This window comes from Simochromis diagramma, unplaced genomic scaffold (genome assembly GCF_900408965.1).
Source record: "Simochromis diagramma unplaced genomic scaffold, fSimDia1.1 OVJJ01000463.1, whole genome shotgun sequence".
In the NCBI taxonomy this organism is placed as follows: domain Eukaryota; kingdom Metazoa; phylum Chordata; class Actinopteri; order Cichliformes; family Cichlidae; genus Simochromis; species Simochromis diagramma.
In genome coordinates, this window is record NW_024386941.1 from 5,436,349 (window position 1) to 5,463,015 (window position 26,667).

General features: G+C 39.3%; 1 protein-coding gene across 2 annotated transcripts; it reads left to right on the forward strand.

The window, feature by feature from the left end:
- stim1a (stromal interaction molecule 1a) lies at positions 1 to 26,628 on the forward strand. 2 transcript variants are annotated; one of them, XM_040037508.1, is made up of 14 exons: positions 1 to 328; positions 1,005 to 1,140; positions 4,016 to 4,146; positions 7,548 to 7,662; positions 10,242 to 10,353; positions 10,687 to 10,802; positions 13,702 to 13,879; positions 19,280 to 19,457; positions 20,205 to 20,372; positions 20,605 to 20,705; positions 20,845 to 21,074; positions 21,879 to 21,959; positions 22,524 to 22,587; positions 23,359 to 26,628. In XM_040037508.1, the coding sequence occupies exons 2-14, from the start codon at positions 1,017 to 1,019 to the stop codon at positions 23,834 to 23,836; spliced, it is 2,076 nt and encodes a 691-aa protein (XP_039893442.1). In that variant the 5' UTR covers positions 1 to 328; positions 1,005 to 1,016; the 3' UTR covers positions 23,837 to 26,628. The 2 variants fall into 2 exon arrangements, with proteins under 2 accessions (XP_039893442.1, XP_039893443.1); XM_040037509.1 differs by lacking the exon at positions 21,879 to 21,959 and having other exon boundaries at positions 9 to 328.
- The last annotated feature ends 39 nt before the right edge of the window (positions 26,629 to 26,667 follow it).

Genomic DNA, 26,667 nt, shown 5'->3' on the forward strand with positions numbered 1-26,667 from the left:
TTTTTGTTTTAATGTCTCTTTAATGTCTCTCTTCAGCTTGGACGCTTGGATCAAGTATAGCCTACACTCCAAACGCTAGGGGGCGTCATTAGCCGATGATGACTATACGGAGGAGGAGGGAGTACTAGTGCCTTTGCACTGTAGAGGAAGACAGTTCACGTCTGTCCACATTCTGCGGCTTTTTCGGTTCGGTCTCTCGGTCGGTGGAAGAGCGAGACCTCTCACAGGAGGTGGAGTTCGCCGTGCTTAAGCTACGCGGGACCAGTCGTCTCTTGCGATGTTAACAGAGAGCTGAAAAGACAGACCTGCTTGCTCCAATACATGACAGGTAACTTTATCCTGTGTTGTGGTGTCCCTGTAGTAGCATCCAGCGTAGATAAAAACTACAATCCCTCGTCGGTAGCGCTCTCTCTTGTGGTTAGCTAAACGTCAGCAGTCGCTAATGTGCGCCTGTAGAAAATGCAGCAAGTCGACAGTGAAATAAACACCTCCATCTGAAAACTATAGAAGCGTCTATATGAGGTGGGTTAGAATGTTATTTTTCCATTGGAGGCTATTACACCCAATTGTCGAGTTAACGGAGATGTCGAGCTAGCTAGCTAGCACGCCAAGCCCTTTTTAAGACATCAAACTACGAGACGGACCAGACTTCTGTCACTTTCTCATAATCTTTTTACTTCTCTTCCTGAAGTGATATTTTGGGGAATTATAGGGATAAAAAAGGCCACATACCAACTAAACCAGCATAGTAATGGCTTAAAGGTTATCTTAGCTACAACCAGGTATTAGTAAGCTAATGACTGTTCGATGGCTCGTTCAGGAAGAAGAGTCACACATGAGAAGTGAGCTTTATGTAACAGCATTTCTTGGTGTGCTATAAGCTGCTTAACGTAGTTCCCTGTCCCTGGGAAAGCGGTCATATGTTGTAATATACCACCACTACACTCCGAATGTGTTATGCAAGAGTTGTCAGAGTGTTTGATGGACTCTTATCTTATTTCCAGCGTACACAAGTCATGGAGCTCCACAGATCCTTGAGCTTGTGGATATTGTGTTTGTGTCTCGTTGGAGAAAGTTGGACTGAAAAGCCTAGTTCACCTACACCGGTGGACACTCAGCTTGCTGAAAATGGAATGCGAGGTGAGTAATCAATCATGGCAATAATTTGTTATAGCAAACCGTGAAAGATGTAATTGTATCCCTCTTGACACACACTATACCGCCTGTTTGAGGACAGCAGTCTGTGTCACAACATTGCGATTGTGTGCAGGCACTAAATGTAGCCATGCTGAGAATAGTCTGGCTGGCATTTGCCATTAAGCCCTGTCCTCCTACTTCGATCTAGCCACTGAGTCAAACAATAAGCAGTTCATCAAAAAAAAAAAACATTAGTGGAAAGAATGACTATTGGGTGAATGTAGGCATTTTATTTCCAGTAAATAATAGATTAGAATAATTATTTTCCAACTACTTGTAGCACAAAAGACAAAGGCGCACCAGCCAATTATAACATTGTTATTTAGAAGTCTGCTAGTTTAATGATTTTTTTTATTGGATTACAATGGATTTTTATTTTTTACCTTGTAAATCGTTTCTATACTTTTTTGAATAGCAAACCAGTACCACTGAATTAATCATTTCTGCATTTTTATTATTGAACAATGCAGTGAAATGGGAAACTGCCCAAATCGTCTACACACATCAGTAGAGATGATGCACTTCAAATGTATTTTACTCCTAAAAATTTCAGTGTGCCATATAATTTGTTCTTGATGTGACAGTGATTTTTAAAGCTTGACTGGTATTCTAAATTATCATGGGAGACAGTGGAAGAAGGATTTATGGGGTGGAAAAGCTATGGGTGTATTCTTCATCTAAATGGAAGCTCACAGATTGACGTGAGTAACCTGAGCTCTTTATAATAAAAAAAAAAATATATATATATATATATGCAAATATCTTATCTTGTGTCTCTGGAGGTTTGCAAGCCAAATGAGAAAGAGAGAGAAGGCCAGGTTTGCCGTTTGAGAGTGTTACAGGTGGTAGACTTCTTACTGGAATAACTGTCTTTTTCTTTTTTTTTTTTTTTTTTTGTTTAACGCAAAGTGTGTTAACGTTGAAAGTGAGTAATCACTTTGTGGTATGTGGCTTTGCAAGTTTGCTAAAAGTTGAAAGCGTGCATGCTCACAAATGAACTTATAACTACACGGAAGTTCACCCACACCATAAGGTACACTTTGCAAGTTAAAAAAGTTTTATAGGCTTACAGACACAAATTCATGGACAGAAATTATTTCAGGTATTAATCTGTGACATTTTTACTCTCTGTTCTCTGTCCTTAATTGCTAAGCCTGCATGTCAAAACATCCAGTTCTGGGAATTAACAAAACATGGATTGGTATGATGTGTTGATCAGTAGGAGGGGGCATTACACTGTAACCTCCGGCACAATGCAAGCCAAATGCCTGCAGTCTGTTATAGTTGAGAAAAAAACAAAAAAAACAATGTGGGTGTCATTGATTAATGATGAAGCTGCATGAGCTCATTTATGAAAGGGGAAGTGAGGTTATGTTTGCATACTGCTACACCATGTTATGGGAAAGATGGTACAACAAAAAGAAGAATCCTTGCCTGATAGTCAACACTGCTCAGTTTTCAACCTAGAATCAAGGTTTTTGTCAGTAATCTGTAGTGTGATTAAAAAGTTCCATAAAAATGTTTCTCCAGGAGTATGTTGTTGCTGTAAAAAATCCAAGTTCAGACCCAGAAAGGAAGTCTTAACCACTATTTCTTGTTGGCATGCAGGCAAGGCGTGCTTCCCTTTTAACTCTTTTCTTCATCGTTTCCTTTTGTGGTTAAAATTTATTCAATTGTGTAGCAAAGCTTACTGCTTTAATATATGCTTCTTAATCTTACTTATGTTTTCTAAACTTGTTGTTTTGTAATATTAGTCATTCTCTTCATTGGTTAAAATAGTGTCTGAGATATACCTGAGATCAGAGCTGCATATAGTACAAGATAGATTTAGAAGATAGATTTGAAATCAATAGAATATGAAGCTTTCAGGAGTACTGTTCTTGTAAGTTTACCTGAACCGTGCTGCATTCAATCAAGGAATGCACACACACTCTTAAAACTGCCATTGCTGCACACATGCAAAAATGTTTTTCTCTTAATGGGAGTGGCGTCATCATCTCATATCTAGCAGAGGATCAGTAATCCCTCAGGAAGCAAAGTGACACAGAAAAACAGTGGGCACGCAGGGACATCATAAGAGATGTCCATTTTGATTTCTGTATAATTAGAGTCCTACATACGGATATTTTTATACAATACTAAAGCCCGTAGAATAGCAAACCTGAGTTTCTTGACATTAAACAGAATAGTGACAATGACATCTAAAATTATGATGCCTCTACATGTTGAAAGCTCATAGTTATTTAAGATCGATTCAGTTCAGTGAATGGTCTGTTTTTGGTCTACACATAGGTGTAGCAGATACAGTCAAAAGTACCTGCCTTTGTAACAGCCTGCAGTAAGTGAAAGGCCTTATATAAACAAGCCTTCCTATGCAGCCAAGGAATGTTGCAGTTCAGTTATCTTTGCTAAAGAGAGTGCTGTGGGGAAGCCAATTCAGCAGGGGACATTGAGAAGGTTTTCTGTCTTTTCTGCAGGAAAGTGCACACAAGATTAAAAACTATTAGCCTTTATTGCATCACAGTGTTGCAGTGTTACAAATGAAGTGCTAAGCGCAAAAAAGAACATCTTAGACATTATTTTTTACAAAAACCTCTAATGTTATATAAATTTTTTTGTGTTTATCTGTGCATAGTTACATCTACTCTTTATCCAGTTGTGCTTTTTTTGTCTGTTTTTGTTTGTTTGATATTTTTTTGGTGATTGTAAAAAGTAAATTAGTAATTGTAGAATAAGGAAAAAACTAAATATAAGTCGACGAATTCGTGGACCTTTGTCACTTAACAACTTGTGGATATGACTTCTGTTTCTTCACCAGATTTTTGTCGCATTGATGAGCCACTATGCAAGGATGAAAACGCCTTTCTCACCTTTGAAGCTATCCGTAATATCCATAAGCAGATGGATGATGATGCAAACGGCAATGTAGATGTCGTAGAGACAGATGGCGTAAGTAACAACCTGAAAAGCCCTCAAAGTTAAACAAGACTGAAGTGTTGCTATACTCTAACAATATCAATTCTGCCCTCTGTGTTGGAGAAGTGAAGTAATATTGATACAAAGGGTTATCTTTCGTGTTTTATCTCACTGACACAGTTTCTAACTTGCTCTAAGAATAAGACATCCTTCTTTGGTGGGGTTTTTCTTTCTTTCCCTCTTCACAATTCAAAAGAGAGCTCTTTCTCCTGAAGTCTGTGAGTGAGGGGCAGGGATACAACCAGCTGAGATCCTGCTCTTAGTGAGGGAGTGTTCTAAGGCTTGGACACACTTCACTAGAGCTGAAGCCGACAGTGCTCGGAGCCTTATATACTCATTGTCATGCTCAAAATGCTAGTTTGAGAGGATTTGAGCTTTCAGACATTGCACATTGGAATGTGGGCAAACTGTGGTTATAAAGGTACTATTAACAATACTTAGGTAGGCTGTGACATATAAATTACACTCAGTTGGTACTAAAGGCCACAAACTGTGCCAAGAAACGATCGCCCACACAATTACACCACCAACAGCAGCCTGAACCACTGATACAAGGTAGGATGGATCCATCCTTTCATATCGTCTCTGACAAAGTCAAATATCTAAATCACAGTAGGAATTGCGACTCATCAGAACAGGCATAGTTTTTCTTATCATGGTTTTTCTGTCCAATTTTGGTGAGCCTATGGGACCAGTAGCTCTGCATAAACACCACTGAAGTTGCAGCATTTTTACAAACCAATTCTGGTTCATCCGTTTCACTCAACGATCCGCTTTCCCCTTTCTCATTCTCCGTTGCCGCCATGCTTTTTCGGCCATGTGCGTATGAAAACAAAAGCATTGCGCATGCACGTTTTACCCATATTCTATCGCAATATTTTATTTTCTTATCGTTGCCTAACATTGTACCGGCATTACCATGAACGGTATGATATGGCCCAGCCCTAGTTGAATGAGTGTACCTAATATAGTGGCTATGCTGTTACTTTAAACCCTCTGTCATCTAAAATTTTGTAGATTTTGCTCCAAAGGTGGCCAGATAATGACTGTCTAACTGGTAGGTTCATCCTGTTGCATTCCAGTGCTCTTGCTGATATACCTTTTTCCCTTGTCAAATAATTAACCTGGTGTATTTACTGGCTTAGAAAGCATAGCTGGTATTCTTTCTACCCTTGCCTGTCAGAGTTGAATCAAAGGTATTTTTGAATACTCTTGACAGCTTTTGTCATTACAGTAGAATCACAACCATGGAAAAGACAGTCCTAAAACAACACATGCAAATGAAGGCCTAGTATGAAGATGGGTGTGGTGTGGGAGAGTATTTCTTGCACTAAATCCTGTTGTAACTTGCATGTGATTTGTAGACAATTATGCTGCAGTTTCTTTAAAAAAATGTAGCACAAAGGGGATTTGTGAAGCCACAATCTGCTTTGTGCTTATGGTAGAGTAATACTGCACAGTACAGTAGTTCTCCTCAATAGCATAAATTATAAGCAAAACAGAAAAAAAAAAATACATATGCATATGTACAGTAGTGTAATGTTGCACTGTAAGCTTTAGTGTAAACTACAAGTTTTGGCCTCGAGAAAGCCGCCTCTGGTGACTTGATTCAGGTATGGTTCGGGCTCAGTCTGTGTTATGCAGCTGAGGCCAGATCAAAGCAGGTGGCACGATCACTGCTTTTAAGAGGGGCACTTGGCATGCAACCCCCCTAAAGCAAATAATGAAGAGAAGCACAGTGAGCAATCATATGTGTAGTGGCTTTTAGCCAAGAAATGGAAAGCTCAAAATGATGATGAAGAGTACTTCAAGACAACCCTCTTTTTCTTGTTAATCATACAGTGATTAAATAAGGTGGGGAGTTGCTTTCTTTACGAGCAAGATGAAAGTGTACATCTGGTCTCTTAACAGTAACCTTGGTGACTCTGTCACATTATACAGGTCCTGCTAATTTTCCATTGAATATGTTCGGGAGTGCTGTATTTCACCTGCAGCAGAGACATCTTGCTGCACTGTAGTGAAATCTTCCCACACAAATCTATCAAGAAAGAAAGGCATCATGACTTATTACTGTCTTTCACCCATGACTCTGCTTTTGTGGGAGTGCTAGATGTTATGTAGGGTTCATTTTTAAAAACCTGGTGAGTGGGTTAGCCTACAATACAGTGGGCAATCAGCAATGTGGTTCCAAAAGCCAGTGAGGGACAATTACCATTTCAGTGAGAATGCAAGTGGAATTTACATTACAATCAGTCTTTGGTACAGTTTAGTGAGCATGACACTGTCTTATTCTAAAAGGAATACAAAAAAAGCTGTTTTTATGATTAAATGTATAGTAGTTTTGAACAAAAGCGAGAATGGCATTCTGTGTTGCACAATTAAATAATGAGGGGAAAATCCCTGCTGAGGTATTTATTATGTTTTATTTCATGTTAAGCAAGTGAAGGCAATGGATATATCCCACAGGAGTTGCATTTAATTGCACTAAAATGATGGATTAACAATTACAGCAGTGAAATGGGTCACAGTGCTCACAATCAATAGAAACCCTAAACACCATTTACAAATGTGGTCTTTCCGCATTGTCACAAAGCAATGCACCTCTTTGTAGTAATGGTTTCATTAGAAGTGATCATGTTTTGTGGTGTCACAGCTTTGCAACATGAGAAGTTTGCCCTCATGGCGTTCTGTCTGAAAGGCTTTTTTTCAACTATATGGCTAATGTTTTGTACACAACTCATGATATCGTTCTAAACATAGCCAAGTACTTTTACTGCCTAAATGTAAACAAGCCCTAACTGAGAGCTCACCGTTTGTTCCCCACAGCCTCATCTTCATATGGGGTTTGTGACTTAACGTTTTCACTCTCGGTGTGAACCATGCATTTGCATTTTTTTCCAAGTTCCAAAGCTATCATATGACAACATGGCCATACCTTAGTTGTAGTGATTGCCCTACAGCAATATTGTATTGGAACAACATCAACAAGGTAATATAAGGTGACACTCCCTTTCCTTTCACTCTTGATGTCACTCGCCCCTTTTAGCAGCAACATTTGTTTAGATAGTTTGGAGAACATGGCACCGATTACAATGGGTCTGATTTTTGTCTTACAAAGTTCACACCACTTCAATTAAGCAACTAAGTTTGATATACAAGGCATCATCTTTCAAAGCCAACTTTAAGGACTTAAAGATGTGCTCAAAGTTTGGTCAGAATACGCTAGCCAAAGTTTTGAATGCACTGTGTCAGTTTCAGTGGTGAAATTGCAGTTGTAAAACAAATGTTTTAACAAGTGTAGCTATTTTGTCATGCAAGTCTTGTAAAAGGTTTTTGTTTGTAGCCATTACAAATATGTCTTTGTCATACTGCAGTTCCTGAGAGAAGATTTAAACTACCATGACCCGAAGGCCAAACATAACAGCTTCCATGGGGATGACCAGTTCATCAGTGTGGAGGACTTGTGGAATTCATGGAAGGGCTCTGAAGGTAGAGTTTTGTTGCAAAAAGGGCCTTTCTTTCGCATCTATTTCTATGTAGAGTTGTATGTTGTAAACCTTTTTCTGCACACTTGATACCTCCAAACACTACTTAATGTTTGATATTGTACCAGTGATTTTCATTTTTAATGAAGCAGTCTTAGTGACTTTGATTACCAGTCAGAGAATGACAGAGCTTTTATATGCCTGTAAATAAAGGTTTATGTGCTTCCCTCTGACTGAAAGTGTGTGTTACAGCTTATCCATGCGTGACCCTTTCACTCAATTAACAAAGGCACAAAGTAGTTGATAAGATTGCATGCCAAGCAAAGTGCACTGTTCTGCCAGAGTGGCCCAGAGTTAAGATCGTTGAAGCTGTCAGCACAAAATTCAGTCACACTTCTTTCTGACTATGTCCAACCATACTAATGTATTCTATTATACTCACTCAGAGCACTTTCATGTGCTGTATCTGGCACTCACCTTTTAGCACCCTTTCCTCTGACTGCTTTTACCACAGTTTTGTTCACAGTACTGACTTACTCTGCATTGCAGTTTCTTGACAAAGTTTTAGAGGTTCTGAGCAAGGAAACAGGGTTATTGTACAAGGGAGCAATGTATTAACTTAGTCAACTCACAGTTTTGACTCTCTGCCAGGTGCTGGGGATCAGATTTGCCTTCTCCAATTATTCCTGTCAGCATGTTATGCTGCAGGGATCTCGTAGATCATTCAGGATGTGTATGCACACAGTCAAACAATGCATTTTGTGTCAACCTGTATTATGCAGTTGCAATAGTGATGCATTTTTTCTCGGCTGCAAGTGTTAGATTTGAAATGAATTGATGTTTATGAGGTTACAGCTGTTTCTCAGATAAGTTTTTACAGTGTAGCTAGAAAGGAGAACATTGGTTAAATTACTCCAGCCTTTGCTACAGTAATAGTTAATACTTAGTTTCAGATGTTGTGACTGCCTGAGGTCTATGAATCAGACATCAGGAAACACTTGGTTTCTTCCCTCTTGAATCTCTGCTGCCCTATATTCAAACATGCTTTAATTATTTCTGGTTTCAGAATTATATATTTTTTGCCTTCAGTCTGTTTTTAAGCAAGTGAAACATTTTCTATCTAGTCGAGGTCATCTAACCAACTGCTGGCGTGAGAAAGGAAGTGTAATTCCCTTTCTGGATTGCTTTGACTAACTGTTGTGCTACACGACTCTTAAATTAGTCGCTGGAAAGCTACAGCTGTCCACATGATTCCTTGAATCTTTAGAAGTTGTGTATCATCTGCATAACAGTGGAAGCTAGCACTGTATTTGTGGATGGCCCAATGGAAGGCCTGTGGGGAACATCACATGAGAAGAGGGCTGAGAATGAGCTGAATCATCCATTTAAGAAATAAAACAATCTAACTGACAAGGAGGATTCCTTGAACATCCTCAAACACAGTGAAAGATTACAGTCAAAGTTTCTCTTTTAAAACAGTTGTTAGAAAATAGCAAGACAGTAAAATATACTGCAGCTATTTGAGTTCTCTCTATAAAACGTGAATAAATATGAATTCTACTATTATAAAATGAATAAAAAACAGAAAGAACGAATGAGGCTGGAGGACAAGCTGGCATGTAATTTGGTCTTTATATCTGGAACATTTGTGATTATAGAAATCCTTTGTCTTATATGTATTCACAGCTAACACTAGTGACAAACACTGCTATAATGCCAGACATGCTTTTATGGGGTATTTTAATTTAGAAGCAGGAAGTTTTAGAAAGGAAATCCTGTTGAGTTAAAATTGATTATTATCTGTGAAGACTGATTCAAGTTCTGATGTTGTCTTAAATATCAATCATGATATTTGTTAGCAGAATGTCCATCCATCCATTTTCTGTCATGTATCTGGGTCTTAATCCTGGGGCAGCAGTCTGTGCCAAGATGCCCAGACTTTCCTCTCCTCCACCTCTTCCAGAAGGACACAAAGGCATTCCCAAGCCAAACCATAAATCTAATCTCTCTTGTGTCCTGGGTCTGCCCCGGGGCCGCCTCTTAGTAGCACATGCATGGAACACCTCACCTAGTAGGTGTCTGGGAAGGCATGCTGGTCAGCTGCCCATAGATTCCTAACTTACTGTGGGGAAGTAAGTTTTACTCCGAGCCCCTCCTGAATGGCCGAGCTCCTCACTTTATCTTTAAGGTTGAGTCCGGCCAATCACTGGTGGAAGCTCATTTCCATCACAGTTTAACTCTTTTGGTCACTACCCAGTACTCATATTCATAGGTGAGGGTGGAAGCAAAGATCAACCGATAAATCAGCTACACTCTCTTATTACTAATACACTCGTCTTACTAGCAGAATGTATTTGTCACATTTTTTTTATTGTTTGTAGGTTGTTATACGAGTTGAAGGAAATACTTTTCATTGTAAATACTTGATCCATTATCTGTAGTTTGATTGGATTTTTTTCATAGTGTTTATATTTTGGGCTACAGAAAGAATAATTGTCGCTTTGGGAACAACTAATGTGGTGCAAAATAAAGACTGAGAATTGTAATTATAGTGGATGTTTTGTTTCTTCTTTTTGCCAACAGTGTATAATTGGACAGTGGACAAGGTGGTGGAATGGCTCATCAGCTATGTGGAGCTGCCACAGTATGTGGATGCATTTCGCAAGATGAATTTCAATGGAAGTGCCATGCCAAGGTGTGACATCATCATGACTTTATTTTTCTTTCTTTCTTTTTTCAAACTGAACCGATCTATGAACCCTACACATCACTGTGTGTGATAAAGTGTCTTGGTTTACTTATTACTGTGGAGATATTTTTATGTACTTAATACAACTTTTTAAAGTCATTAAATTGGCTGTCCTTGTTAATCTGTTTTATTTTGATATGGGTTACTTTAGTTTACCTTTGATGAATTACGGACTTGTCAAGCGATCGCATTACAATCTTGTGTGTGTGTGTGTGTGTGTGTGTGTGTGTGTGTCCCGCTTTCTTCCTGCGAAATGAATGCACGTCTGGTCTCTTTCAGGCTTGCTGTAAAGAACACCACTCTGACACTCTCTATTCTGAAGATTTTGGATCGAAGCCATGTGCAAAAGTTGCAGCTCAAATCGTTGGACACCGTACTCTTTGGAGCACCACTGAGTATGTAACTTCATTTTTTACAAGTCGTGTCTGACTTTTAGAAACACGGCTTCCCCAGCAGACAGTCTACTATATGAATCTTTTGCGTTGAAATGTTTTACTGTGGAAAATAAGTTTCATTACCAACATGACCAACATCCTGCCCAATTTGGTCTACTGCTCTCATTTTCATTCGCTCTTTGTCCCTGTGAAGTGTTGTGGCCAGAGTCACCAGGTCTATGCAATGCTTGATTTATAGTACTGCACTAAATCTTAACTGTAGCTATGCCATAGCACCTTTCCAGAAACGCTACACATCACAGCAAAGCAGATCTCAATAACTCTTTGGTAATGAAATGTGGCGTATTGATTAGTGGAAGGATTATACCTCTGTGAAACATAATGTAATAGACTGTAATTGTGGCTAGCTTCCTCATTAGACTGAAGCAGTAACTCATAATTTGCCAGTTTAGCTTGTGTTTGTTTCTTCTGACAGGTGTAACAATCTGTGTATAGACTCTGTAAGTCCTACAGTCTTCTCCCCATTCTGAATTCCAGTTAATTTAACTATTGTTAAAGATTAATTGGCTTTCACTCATGACTCATGTTAGTAAAACGCAGATACAACAGTGTACGAGTATAAACAACATAACCCACAATTGTGAAAGGTGTATGCTCATTCAACCCAGTGCTATCATTTAAGCTTAGGAAATCCTGTACCACCTGTATCAATTTCAGGGACTGAGGAAGATTTAGACTGTTAGACCACACTACTCTGTATTCCAGACACATCACTCTGCGTACAGAGGCAAATAAACACTCCACTCATCCTCTTCCTCTCCACTATCTCTGCTCCAACTCTGCACTTATAGATTGTAATCCTTTAGGGGTTTCTCAGTTTTTTAGCTCCTTAGGGATTTGTAACATCACAATGGATAGGTTGTCTTCGATATCATATGTCCTGTCAGCAGTTTTAGATGTTTTTTTTAAAAATTGTTTTGATACTGGAGAATTATTTCCCAGGAATTTCAAAGTAGAGTAAAGGTGTGTATTTAGAAGAGTGTTTATAAGACGTCAAAAAGAAAAAAAGAAAATCGAATAAACAGTCAGTGGAACCAGGTATTTGCTTTAAGCACACAGATACACGCGCACACACACACACACAAAAAAAAACAGGAAAGGGGAAGAGTGTGTAGTGGTGTGTGTCTGGCATGTGTCATTGTGAATGTGTTTTGTAAGAGTCACCCGCAGGAAGACATTAGCAAGGGCTGTCTGGCTTTGACAAGCTCTCAAAACCAGGGGGTCCCACTAACAGCCAGACTGACCAACTGTGAAGCGTAGCAGCATTTTAAGACGCACTGCACAAAAGGTTGCACCTAATCTGGCCAACGGTTGTGTAATAATTAACCCAAGCTCATTTGGGTCCTGTTATTTCCAGTTCTGTGGCTAATTACCTGTCACTTGATGCTCTCTTGGTGGTATTCCTGAAAGAAATTGAATGTTTTGTTCACTGTATGTAAAAGGAAATTGCCTACAATAAATAGCCCAGCAGAGGAGTGGCATCAGGAAATTGCATTCTCAGAGATAATGCCCTGTTTTTCATTTTGGCGTCTGTGCTCAGTGAAGAACTATGATGCTCTAGACATGCATTTCAGTAAGCATGACTCATTTTGGGTTATTGTGTTCCAGGTCATTTAAGAGGTAAAGATCTGTTACTCAAGGTCACATTATTGGAGGAACGACCACCAAAATAAGGTTTTTCTTCTGTTGCCTGTCAGCTAGACGTTATTGACCCATTTTGATCAAAACGAGGTGAAAAACCTATCTGTGTGCTTTTATTCTTACATCAATGTAAAAGGAGTTATTCTGTACGTTATCTATGTATGGCAGGGGCAGGGAGTGATTAAAAGTCTGTGGTTACTATGCATGGTTCTCAAGTGCCCACAACTTGCTGTTTATTCATCTTATTCTGACAGGTGGTCTAAATATTTGGCCTGGAATAGGTAAAAAACTTACAGGCTTGTACTTCTGGATTGTCCAGTGTTGGCCTTCATTTTAAAAACTGTGTTTCTGCCCTCCAAGGCTACATGCAGGTCAGACTAAAAAATATGGATATATTGTATGCAAAGTGCATTCCTGTTATTCTTACTTATTCAGTGGAACTGATAAGACTTGAGCTGTACAGGTACTTGAGATTTACAGCTTGTGTTGTAGAAGTTCTGTCTGTCGAGCTGGCACGATCTACTGATATATTCATTTTACTTCCCTTTGTCTCACTCCAGGAAGTATACTGTTCTTTCCTGTATACTCCTACTCAGGTTTTGCAAGAAAAACTTGTGTAACTTGCAAAACTTTGAGAAACTACGCTAGCTGCTACATGCATGTTATTTCTTCGACGCATCAAATGACAAATAACTGTTGTTAGTTCCCAGCTTGGGTTTAACTTTAAGTTATTCTGTTAGTGGTTGTAAAGGGATCTGAATATGGGATGTGTTCTTACAAGTAGGATACTTGATTCCAAGCTATTGTGACTCTGAAAATCTATAAAACCCTCACAGTGATAACGTCAATGAATACTTATAGTTGCAGCTAAAGTTTGAGCTTTAGCTTCACAGCTTCCCCAGATTAAAATAGGTCGTGTTAAGCTGTCTTTATCGTGGTCTTTTGCACTGGGTCCCTCTCACCACAACCTGAAATTGTGCTGGTGAGCCTTCTATTTGTGTCACTCCACAGCAGTTGCAATATGACTATGAGATTCAAGTTTCACACCACATTCTTGTAAAATTTCTGTGTTGTTAAACAGCTTTATCCTGTAATACATGTTGCTGACCAAAATGCATCTCCTCATCTATAGGCCTGCTTAATGACTTAGTTTCTTGTCTTACTAAAATGTAACCTCATGTCTTTTTATTTCATTCAGTGAATAGACATAACCACTTGAAGGACTTCATGCTGGTCGTGTCAATAGTCATAGGCATGGGTGGATGCTGGTTTGCCTACATCCAGAACCGCTACTCTAAGGACCATATGAAGAAGATGATGAAGGACCTAGAGGGCCTGCAGAGAGCTGAGCAGAGTCTGCATGACCTACAAAAGAAGTGAGGGTTTTTCCCAACACCAACACAAGCTCTATTGCATTTAATTGTATTTTCTGCACATGGCGTTCATTTTAGATTTAATATGAAACTGTTATTTTTGTCTTCACATGAGAACTTTTGAGCTTTTAATACATTTAAACTCATCATCCACTTGTCTGAGGATAACTCTCATACATTAAACTGTGTGCTATAATAATCAGCTGTAAACGGTTATTTCTGACATTAGTAGCTTATTAGCTTATTGAGCTGTAAACCTCCAACATTTACTGATTCTAAATGGTGGAGGTCACAAGTGAACAGAAGATTTTTACTTTCCACTTGAACTTTCTGCTGATATCTAACCTTGAATGACAATCAAAGCAACGGCCTGACTCGTTGTAGCATGTTTGCAGGGTTACTCCCTAGTTCTTTTGCTGTCAACTTTCAATGTTTTTCTGGTTTGATTGTTTGGATTTGTATATAGTTTCCCCAGGTTTGCACACAATCCTGGGAAAGGTTTGATTAATGGCATTCATTGTTCTCAAATAGGAACTTGTGTTATGTTATAAAAGACTGGCAGACCTGCTCTAGCGCCGGGGACTTATGTGTTTATACTCAGTTATCATCAGGCCTCTATGGAGCCATTCCACGGAGCGTTTTTATGTTCAAATATGATTTAAGCAGGTGACTAATTTAGTGAAGCCAAAGTCTTTGGATCAATGGTGGAAGGTTTGCTTCATGCATTCGTGAAGCTGTCTGATTGCATGAGGGTTTTTTTTCTGCTGTTTTATTTATTTTTCTGGCTTCATACACGCGCATGTCACAGCAAGTCACACATTAACTGGCTGCAGATGCATGTGATCAAGGCATGCTTACTTCTTTATTTAACAAACTAAAACACTGCTTATTACTGGTAGCATTGGCTGCAGTTTTATAGCCTCCATATCTGCGTAGTCGTAAAGGTAATTCTTAATTTAGTCTCCAGCCATCACTTCTGACTATACTCTGACAAATTGTTTAAAAGTACAAATTGTAAGTACCAGTGATCAAAATCACACTTTTCTTTTAGAAGAGAAAAATCTTAGGAATTTGTAAAATGGTGGCCAAACCTCAAGGCTAAACCTTTTAGAATTTTAGAACTCTTTAAAAAACAACTTTTGAATCGCACGTTTTATACTTTGCCCTTTCTTATATCTTATAATACAAAATATTTCATACTCTGAGGAGTTTTTTGGCCATCGGATCATTCCAGCCTGTCTTGTGATTTAAGGTTTGAAATGAGATGAAATTTCAGTGTTTTAAAGTAAAGCTACATGAATTGGTGAATAAAAGAAAGGCTAATCTAACTATTTTAGTCCTGCTAATACTTGAAGGAATGCTCAGAATGTGCTTTGAAGTGCATATCCTATTTTGCCTTTCAAGGAGACTTGAACTCAGTTTTGACGTGATACATGAGCCCAAGGTTTTTGAGCTTGAAGGTGCAAAGAGATTCCCATTTTATGGTTTTGCATCTCTAACACAGTTTATCCACTGGGGGAGAGGTCATCTTCAGGTAAATTTAAAAAAGGAATAAGCTCAGGCCACTGGAAAGAGCCACATAACTGCGTAACATTCTTGTCTTTATTCTTGAATACAGAGGGAGAGGTGAACTCTTGTCGCAAATTTTCCTTTGACTGCCCTTATTACCCACATACGTTAATGTTTGTATGTTAAATGGGGGATAAATGGGCTGTTCAAGAGACAGGCTTTTGAAATATTCATTTTATGCTTTGTCAGTGCTTACTGACTGAACTGAAACTAATGTTTGTGTCTGTTATGGATTCTTGAGTTTTTACAGTTGCACCTTTATCTCCTGCATCAGCATATTTTTGTAACAGACATGTTCTTTGTTAGTTCCTTTTCCTTTCAGTACACTAGGTGGAGGGAAAAGTGTTTTGTGGGAGTTTCCTGCTGAATTCCAACAAACAGTGCAACTGATGGCTTAAATGGGGACAAATCAGTGAGGTCAAACTCTGTCCTTCTGACGCTGCCAAGTTAGTCTTTGTGTTGACTCTGTGGATTTATACTTTGACTGTTTGTAAAACACCTGCCACTAGCATCTTTGAAGTGGATTTTGACTTTCCTTTTTTTGCTAAGCTAAGTACGCATAGTTAATTCTCCTCTACAGATCACATTGGCAAACCTTAAGTAAATATTAAAGGCCAGCAAGTGCAGACATTATTTAGTATCCCATGCAAGTAAACAGTCTGCACCATGGTTGTGCGTAATACTTATTAGTAGTTTGTCTGTCTGCAGATAGTAGTATAGTGCTTTACAGGAACTGCTCAGATCCCTGAATTATGCTTGTTTGTTCAGCACTGCAGTAAAATTTGCCTGTTACAATTCAGCAGTGTTTTGTTCAGCTGCATTTTAAACTTCAACTCAGTTCATTTTGCAAAAGGATAAAAAAGGCCATAGAGGTCATTTAAATTCTATTTAATTAAAAATATCTGAAATGCAAGTTGAGAGCTTCAGTGGGAACTGCAGCTGCCTCAAATCGGTGTGCTTTGAGCTTTGACCCTCTTGCTTTATGTGTAGTTGGCTCAGAGGATTGTGGGTTAGAGTGGCAGGAAAAGCATGCGGGCTTGTGCAAAAGTGTGACTGCATGCAAAAAGGGCGTTCTATTTTTGGCAATACTGCATCCGACTTTTTCTAGCATAATAAATGCTATGACAGAAAAGGCTAGACCACGGGATCAAATACTTTTGTTGAGTCAAGTCATTTCAAAACCAATAGTATGAGGTCATGAGGATTATAGGGCTGCATTACTGTGCAAGCATGGGTATTGTGTGCATTTCTGAGGCAATATGAATGCCAAAGGATATGCAGGTTCTGGTATAATAGGCTATCAGACAGGCAGCAGGTTTTTCAGGCATGCTTGTTTCAATAAGACCGCCACACAAAAATCAGCAGCTTGAGAGGTTTGTGCTCTGTCTTTAGTTGTGTGTTTCTTACTGATCCCTGCAGCCAGCTGCTCTCTTTCCATACCTTTAAGCAGATCCTGCGATGCTGTCAAGTAGCCTGGTCCAAACATGGCTTCACTGTTGGGAGACAGTGTAAGGAGGTTGTGACGAGAGCTGGATTTCCTGGGTGACTTTTACAACACTCTTTGACCTGGCCTCCCCCTTCACTGGTGGGCGAGTGTTTTAAGCATGACTGTTAAACATGTCAGCTCTGATGCAATTCACCCACATTTGAATTTGGGTGTGGTGTGCAGATGAAAGGCCTGAAAAAGGACTGGTGACAGGGACAGCTTGTATTGCATGTGAAAAGAACTTAAAGGTTGGGCATATAAGGCTACGTATGTCTTATAATAGCAGTGTGTATTCAGTAACATTACCTGCAAAGTCTGCAGAGACATTGTGTCTGCATTCTTTAAGCTCTGTAATTCAGGTCATTTCATTCAGGAACAGAATTTGGCATCTACTCTGTGGACACTGTTACTCAGCCAGTGCTTTCAAATTTTAGCTAGAGAATGGCAGAGGTCAGGGTCGAAAGCATTAGCAGGACTGCCCACCAGCAACATTTTCCATAGCTCATGGTCTGGATCAAGTTTCAATTCTCTGTGCTTGTGTACTACTTCTGCTGTTGTGTTCAGCCTCAGTGGGGGAAAGTGCTGCTCCCTGGTGACTGAAATGTGTTTGTACGTTCTGCCCTTGTGCCACATGTTTAACAAAACAACAAAACAGAAATTTGAAAACAACAGCATTTATTTTGTGGTATCACAGTATATGTAGTACTGTAGTTCTGGGACTTGTTATATTCATCAGGCTATCAAGGCCAGTGACATTTTTTCAATTGAAAAATATTACAAAGTCCTGCATAAATGTAACCACATCACGGGTTTAGTTGGACCTGAATGGTTACAGATGAGAGTATATCGGAATGGTGTGTGTCTCAGTGAAAACAATCATGTTATTGGTGACAAGCCCGCTTTCAAAGGCTTTTTTTTCCCCCCTTCTTTTTTTGTTTTTTTTTGTTTTAAAGGCTAGTCTAATTATATCCACCACTTGCATGTTCAGAACTCTACAGGAGCACTGGGTGCCACACTGTACTGTTCTAAACTTAAATCCTGACAGCTGTTCTCTTCTTGGCTCTGCTTCCTCTGATGTCAGATTATTGTGAGCTGCCTAGCAGCTGACCACAGTCCTTTGCTCTTCTACATGTTAGCTGTTTCTGGTGATGCATGGCTGATGCAATGTCTACTATGGCATGCAATCTAGGCACCCCTAGTAAACATTTCTGTTGATTTCAGCACAAGATAAACTTTCTAAAAGAAATATTGTCAGAGAGAAAACTATCTCTTTAATGTGTTTTGCAATTGTTGAGTAAAAAAGAACAAGAAACACAAAAGATTTAAAATTTGTTTCCAGGTACCTTTTACCAAAAGTCAAAGCTTTATAAATCCTCTGCCTCTCTAATACTTGTCATAACAACTAGCACTCAAGGGCTCCTTTAAGCCTGTGCAGCACTGAGCACTGCCCAGAAGACAGGAAAAGCCTTTTTTGAAGACGCCAAAGCATTTAACCTAATTAAGAAATGGTATTTAGCAGGATCGGTGGTGGTCAAGTTAAGGTCTGGAACACTGAAAAAAAACTGATGCTACTAGGATAGCTGGAAAGGTAAATCAAAATTTCTCTTTGACTAAAAAAAATCCTTGGCAGACTGATGGTGCATTTTTTTCCACTGTGCAGTCTTCAAAATCCTGCTTGCTTAGCATAAAATTCAGCATTAAAGCATATAAACCTCTAAACAAGACTGATACAGTCTAGAAATTAATCCTGAGGTTCGAGGATAAGATTAAAATAGAACTTATTTGCTGTGATGAGCAAAGGTATGTTTGGAGATGAAAGGGTGCTACAGTTACACAAAAAGAAGAACTTTCCAACTGTTAGTACAAGGGTTGATTGATCATGCTTTGGGCTTGTGCTGCAGCCAGTGGTACATGGAACATTTTCACTGATAGAGGGAGGAATGTACTAAATAGCTGAATAATATAAAGGCAGTTTATTCTGGGAGCAGTCTGTTGCTAAAAGCTGAAGATGACAAGAGTCTGGATTATACAACCGGATAATGATCCTAAATATACCCTAAAAATGCACCATGGACTACCTCAAGAGGATCGACCTGAATGTTTTGCCTTGGCCCTCTCAATCCACTGATTTAAATATAATCCAAAATTTTTGATTAGACAACAAAAGAGCAGTGACTGCTAGACAGCCAACAACCTAACAGAAATTTTGACCAGGGTTGCTCAAACCTAAGCACATCTCCATAGTTCATAAAAAATAACAATAGCTCTAACACGGCTTCATTTGTTTGGGCTTAGTAAGCAGCCACTGACTAAAAATTGAGCATGACCTTTGGTCCTTTTTTCCTTAGGTTGCAGATTGCCCAGGAGGAGCATCGAACAGTTGAAGTAGAGAAGGTAAATCTTGAGCAGAAGCTGAGGGATGAGATAAACGCTGCTAAGCAGGAGGCCCAACGATTGAGAGAGCTGCGTGAAGGCACAGAGAATGAGTTGAGTCGCCAAAAGTATGCAGAAGAAGAGCTCGAACAGGTAATGGTTGCAGTCTGATCACTTACATTTAAACGCAATCTGTAGTCCACAAAGTAGAAGCAGTGAATTTGAGTAAATAGAGAAGAAGACTTCCAAGGTGGCATCGGCACAGTATGTTTAGGTCTTTCAGATTCACACTAGCTATAGTGTAAATACACCCACTCAAGTCTTTGTCCTTTTGATTTTGGCAGAAGCAGCACAGTTCAGCCCACGTACATAAGTGAAACTGTTTGTGCTTGGAGGATTATCACAGTGCACTAATTCTGATGCTTTTGTCACATTTGACTGTCCTGCTAATTTGGGATTAAGCAGGGCTTCTACAGTCCATGTATGTGCTGTTTTCATTAAATACAAGCCCGACCTTTACTAGATTTGAAACCCCTGCTGCGTAGTACCAGTTGTACCCATTTAAAGAATAGTGCAGGTAATCGTGGATATAGGTAATTAACAGGTAAATGGTGGCCAAACCTGCGTGATGCCGAGACTCTCCTGATGTGTGCAGTTGAGAAGAGGCAACTATGGAAATGTTCGGACTTGATTTTACATAAATTGTCCAAAATTCATGTTTGAAAATGGGGGCCATTTACGTAGACACCTTCATTCAGGTTTGAGGTTACATTTGAGCTTTCAGTGTGTGGGATTGGGTTATGTGTGGATATGGAAAAGGCTAAAAATTGTTGGCAGATTGTGGGTCCATTTTTCCTTATGTGCTCATCTAGTATGGCTAATAGTTGAAACTTGTTGCAGGTGCGCATGGCATTGAAGAAGGCAGAGAAGGAGTTGGAGTCACGGAGTAGCTGGTCGCCACCGGAGTCTCTACAGAAATGGCTGCAGCTCACCCATGAGGTGGAAGTGCAGTACTACAACATCAAGAAGCAAAATGCTGAACGGCAACTCCTGGTGGCCAAAGAAGGGGTTAGCATGCAAAATATATATACATTTCCTTGTGTATGTTAAACAAATAGAATATCATAAAAATAGAGCGTTATGCTAATAATTTAATATCCAAAAATGGTAAACTTCCACAAATTCTGTATTCATTACCCATGAAGCTTTTCCTGTTCTTAAATATTTGGTCAGCTGTTGTAACCTGGGCACCACTTCCTCCTGCTTACCTTGATAAGTCCTTGGTCACTTGCTTTCGCAGGCAGAGAAGATAAAGAAAAAGAGGAACACTCTCTTCGGGACTTTCCATGTGGCTCACAGCTCCTCCCTGGATGATGTGGACCACAAAATATTAGCAGCAAAGTAAGTTAGAGACTCTTAATTGTGCGTTGATATGTTGTTAAAAAATAAAAGCTGAGGAAAGATGATTTCATACATACATTTCATACATTCTCCTCTTTGCAAAGTTTTCTTTTAAATACTTTCTTCTGATCTTTTGCAGACAAGCCCTTGGCGAGGTGACCGCTGCTCTGCGAGAGAGGCTGCATCGCTGGCAGCAGATAGAGATTCTAACGGGTTTTACCATCGTCAACAATCCAGGCCTCCCATCACTGGCTTCGGCCCTCAACCTCGACCCCACTTTCATGGGCGGCAGAGCTACACCTCAGCACTTCATCATGTCTGACGACATGGACGACATGGACGAGGATATCGTACCCGGAACTCTGCCATGTAAGAGTTCCTCCGAAACGCTCAGCCTTTCAGTGGGGATTAGCAAAAAAATCCCTAAACCTTCCTCCAAGGCTCTGCTTGGGAAATCCAAAAATCAGCTCACATGACAATTTGGACCTAATGCTACATGTATTACTGTGGCCTCCATGGTGCTGACGGTAGTGGGGGTTAGACATGTCGAAAATGAATATTGAATGTTGTTTTACACTTCACACTATGTAAATTCAGATAATTGTCTTGTTGTTTTACACACGGTACCACTTGCCTTTTTGTTAACTGTTATTTTGGATACATTTGTTTATTTCATTCAGTAAATTATTGAAACTGAAGATTGCCATGATTTTCCTCTGGAAACTGAAACCCAAAGAAAAATATACTTCTTAAAGAGAACAATTTTTTGTGTTGACCGATTTGTAGTGCTTGTGTAATGTTAAGTGTTATAGATATGTTGGATCAGCTTTTTTTTCCGTAGGATGCCAAAAAAGGAAATACTTCAGATGTAGTCACTGCCAGAATTATATTCCTATTTAGGACCAAGATAGGAACGCCAAAAAACATAACTCAGATTCTTACACACCTTACAGTTCTTGTAGAATTCATACATTTTTATACATATGTCAGTTTCAAACCATATTTGACTTTATATGTTAGGTTATGGGTTTAGGTAACTGGAGCTCCAATTTGCTGCACAAGTGAACAAGTGTTTAATCAACATTAATTACACTGCCTGTCTCACTCCCCTCTCTCCCTCCACCACTTCTCTGGTATTTGGCTCCCACTGCTGTCTCATTGGTCCAACTACAGATGGCAATCGACTGTTGGAACGGCGAGCTAGTGACCTGTGGTCCATTGGTTCAGACTGTCAGCCCGTGTGGAAATATCCTGGTTGGCCATTTATTCATGCCCCACTTCAGTCCTCAGTCTGACCTTCCCATCTCCGCTTTTGCCTAAAAAGAGTTTTCATAAATTTTAACTGGCAGTATGCTCCAGATGGATCCAGCTGTAATAAAAAAAAAAAAAAAAAAAAAAACCTTCTCCATGCTGCCTTCATTTAAAAACACCCCTGACCTGACCTTAGTTGCTTGCTTGGTATTGAAATCCTCCTCCTAAATGTTGCCTCTCCTCCAGACAAACCCCTTTTTTCTACTCCACTATTGTTTTGTATTTGTTTTTCTTTTTTAAAGAATCATTTTTTTCCTATTTAAACTTATTATATTCTTATAATTTGTCTTTATTAGATGGAAAGATTAAACAAGTGTTGGGATTTTACTGATATGCATCACTATTGTGGAGTAAAGAGGCTAAAATTTGTGTATTTTTATATTTAATAGTGTGTAACGTTTCCAAAGACTAAAGCATCTTTTCAGTAATTTTCTCGTTGTTCTCACTTTTTCCATCAGCCATTTATTTTATGTTAATGTTACTACCGCTGTTATTTTGTGCCAACAGCTCCCAGTATGATGTCTCTGCGCCAACGCCACATTGATCCCCAGCTGGCCCTGGGCTCCCAGAGGTTGGTAGAGAGTTGCCTGTTGGCAGGGCAGCAGGGCGAGGGAACCCCCTACCATTCGAGGCCTAGGGCTACCTTCAGACATTCACGCAGCCACTCGTTTGGGCAGCTCGATTGTCTCCCTCTGCCTCCCCTGTCCTCGGCCGTTTCTCACCCGTCCATAATCTTTACTTCCAGCCAAATTCCTCAGTCGTCATCATCCTTATCCTCATCTTCCTCCTGCTTACCCAGCTTTGTGGGTGGCAGTGCAACCCCTCATTCCCATGCATACCATGCTTCTTTCCAGCCCATGGATCCTATTCCTGATTTGTCATTCTCAGATGTCTCCAAAGTGCACTCCTCGTGCAGCGACAGTTTCGGGTACCCATCTGTCTCTGTTCTCCACACACTTTGCATGTGCGTGGGTGTTTTTACACCACCTGTCATGGTTTTACCTTGATAACACATGTAGAGTAGATACACTTCCCTTAGTATATTCATTTTGTTATGTTTCCATTTTATTTTGTAATTTTTTTCTTTTATAAAATTTCTCATCCTTCGCTGTTTTTAAGCCATTACAGAAACTTTGCATTTACTCTCTTTCAACCTCTCAGTGTTCCTCGTGTTCTTTGCCTGCTCAACTAACAAGTGTGGAGCCCCACTATCCAGCCTGTGCCCTGCGTGTCCGTGACTTTCAAGGCATAGTGTAGATAAACTCAAGCATGCAAAGCTGCTTTTAAACATTCCTTGGATCTGATTTTTCCTTCTCTAACCTGTGAATTTTTCTTCCTGCAGGGATCTAAATCGCTCCGACTCAGACTCCTCTTTGTCCCTTTCACAAGTTGGTGATCGGCTGTCTGCCTACAGCTCCAAAGGCCACCTAATCAAGCCCACTTCTCTCATGCACGGCCTGTCCAACCGGGCAGATGATGCCGTCTCACTGCATGCTCACACCCCCAATGGAGGGACCCGTGTTCATGAGGGAGGTCCCGACAGCCCCATACTCATGAAGAAGGTGTACAGCCTGGGAGAGATCAACAGTCTGTCTGAGTCATCTCGCTCACTCAGCCCAAACTCCACTGAACCTGACACACCATCACCAACAGGAGGGCAGGTAGGAGTGGTGGGAGCTAAAGCCAACAGCCGCATCCCACAGCTGTCCTCCAAGAAGAGCCCTCTAGAGGAAGATAGTGGTTCAACAGGAGAAGACACAGATTCAGCTGCCAGCCGTAAGAAACATACCTTCAAGATCTTCAAAAAACAGAGGAAATAAAAGCTAAATGAACTATGGGCTACCAAAGCTGTCTGACTGTATTCCTCTGTCTAACCTGTTTTTGTTTTTGTTATGTTTTTTTTTTTTTTAGTTTCTAGTTTTGGGGGTTCATTAATGGTCACATGATGGCAAGATTTTTTGTCATTGAATCTTTTTGTAGGTTACAACACCTACTTTGAGAGACTGTGGACTGTTTTACCCAGCTTTATCTGCTTATACTTGGTCAATGTTGAGTATGTGGGGAATGGGCAGGTTTGTATATTGGAATGTAAAGTATTATTTATTCTGCAGGAACTTGTGCCAGTGTCAAAGGGAAATATGTCTCCCACTTGTTGTTTCCTTTTTTTTTCCTTCTTGTTCTACAATCTATAACATTTTGCATGTCTTCACTTTTGTTTGACAGATACTCGAATGCTCTTAGTGTTTGCTTGGTTCTTGTTGTTAACCTGCTTAGACAACACTTGTTTCTTTTATTACTATCAAAACACCTACAAGTCCAAAGTGAATGCGCACTCCTGACTATTTTCTTTTTATTGATGGGTACACTTTGTCTGTTTTCTTTTTGTTGATGTCTTGTTTGCAGAGAAAATGACACATTCAGGGGATCTTCAAATACAAGAGGTGTATTAGAATGCTCCTGTATATTACCTTTGGCTGTAAAAACAAATGTTGCGTGTTGCTATTTGAACTCAGTATATTACGATGCCTTCTTAGGGCCATTCTAGGGAATAATAATAAAAAAATAATAAAAAAGGATCAGGGAGGGGGTGATACTCTGAAAAAGAAAAAATCCTAACTTTTATGAGGTCTTAGGTGGAAAATTTATTGTTAAAATGAATGCAAAAAACCCCAAAAACTATAGTCTCACATTGAAGTCACAAATATACAAAATAAAAATGTTCCTCTTTTTGTAAAGCAATCTCATCACACTAGATGGTGCTTTGCCTCTATTATTCCCACTGACATTATTCAGATGCAGTCAGCAACTATCTGGGAGCCCATAATATCACATTAAGTATAGCTGTTTATTGGGTTATTCAGAAGAAATATACTGATTTGCATGAGATGCTTTTGTGTAACAGTTATTCTTGCATCACGCCTCAACTTGGCCATTTTCTGTTTAGCAATAGAAACCACATTTTTAAAGATAAAATAAAAGATAATTATTAAGGGTTTTAATGTTTTTCTCAGAATATTAATCAGTTATCTTTTTTCCACATAGAACAGCCCTAATAAGCTGACCTAGTGTATCAGCATTAACTGCTGGGTCTAAATGTATTTGTATTGCACCCTAGAGGTAAATTCTTGCAAAGTATCTAAAGGACCAGCATCAGACCTTTTGCGGTTTTGAGTTTTAGTGCATTTGAAAAATGGGAGAGAGAAGAATGTCTCTTCTATCTCTTTGCTGAAATATCCAGCTTATCTTAAGGACTATCACTGATTAAACTGGGGGTTTACACACACCCTCACTGAACCATACGGTTATCAGGTGTTTGAAGACTAAAAATAGGGTGTATATAGAATTTTTTTTTTTATTAGGCAATAAATTACCAAGATGTTTGAAGTGGCAGCCATGAAATGCAATGGTATCTTTAGGTATTTAATTTTAAAGTTAGGATACACATTGTGAAAAGAAAATGCTAGAGATGCTTGCTTTCTACACCTGTATATCATAAGAAAATGTACACCTTTGGGTTTGTTTTGTAAGAATAGCCCCTTGAAGGTTAACCAGGATCCCACAATTTTCACGTAATGTGGATTGGGCTATGCTGTCCTGTCTTTTAGTTTTATTATTTTGTTTGTCTTTTTAGTGGACATTAAAAGATCCACAGCAGTTTTTCAGTGAGGATTGGTTGTTGGTAAGGGCTATAATTAAGGAAAGTCTTTTGCTCTGTACAAGACTGAAAATTTAAAGTTGTGACCACTTCTGGTTAACGTTTTATGGAGGCAGGAAGTCAATCATGTAAAAGTGCCAAATTGTGATTTCTGTCAGAGGCCTTTGTATTCGTAGTGTGTTCTAAACCTTGAGCCCCTTTTGCACAGAAGACAAAATTGCATGATGTATACAGTAATGTATATTCAAAGATGAAATGCTGAATGTCCGAGGGTATATCCTGTAACAGTATGATCAGTACCGTATGTTTACATTTGTAACAAATAATTATTCTCAGATAAGTACAACAAAAAAAAATACCTTGTGCCAGTTTTAATGTTGATTGCTTCATTTGAGCACAAAACTATGCATCTAGTTGTAGGTGATTACTAAAGTAGTAGGGACGCCAGTGCACTTAGGGTGCTCCTGATCAACGAACAACCAAAAAGTGCTGCAGAAGACACAAGAAGTCTCCCCCAGCCTCGTAATGTAACAGGTGGTTTGGATTTATAAGACACGTTTAAATATTTTATTTAAAAAAATAAGACAAGCTTAAAAAAATAACGATTTCCTACTGGTACTTTTTTAAAGTGTCATTTGTACCTTTTTTGCACGACAGAGCTGTAAATTGATTATGCCATCTGAATGTGTGAGTGTGTCTGTCTGCTCCCGGTATAATGCACTGTAACGTTGATGCATGTCAACTGTCATAACGAAACCTATATTGGGTTAAAAGAGTGGATCAGCTTAAGCTCTTAAGTCCTTCACCCTACTTTTCTCCTTGTCTTTATTTTGAGCTTCTATTTATGAAAACCTACAGTATATTTGTACAGGGGAAAAAAATCATTTTGCATCTAATGTTGTGGTCTAAACTTTGATGGCACTCCTGCATGAAAGCAATAAACTATTTTGAATGAAAGGTGAGCTTCTTCTTCTAATACACAGCACTTTGATTTCC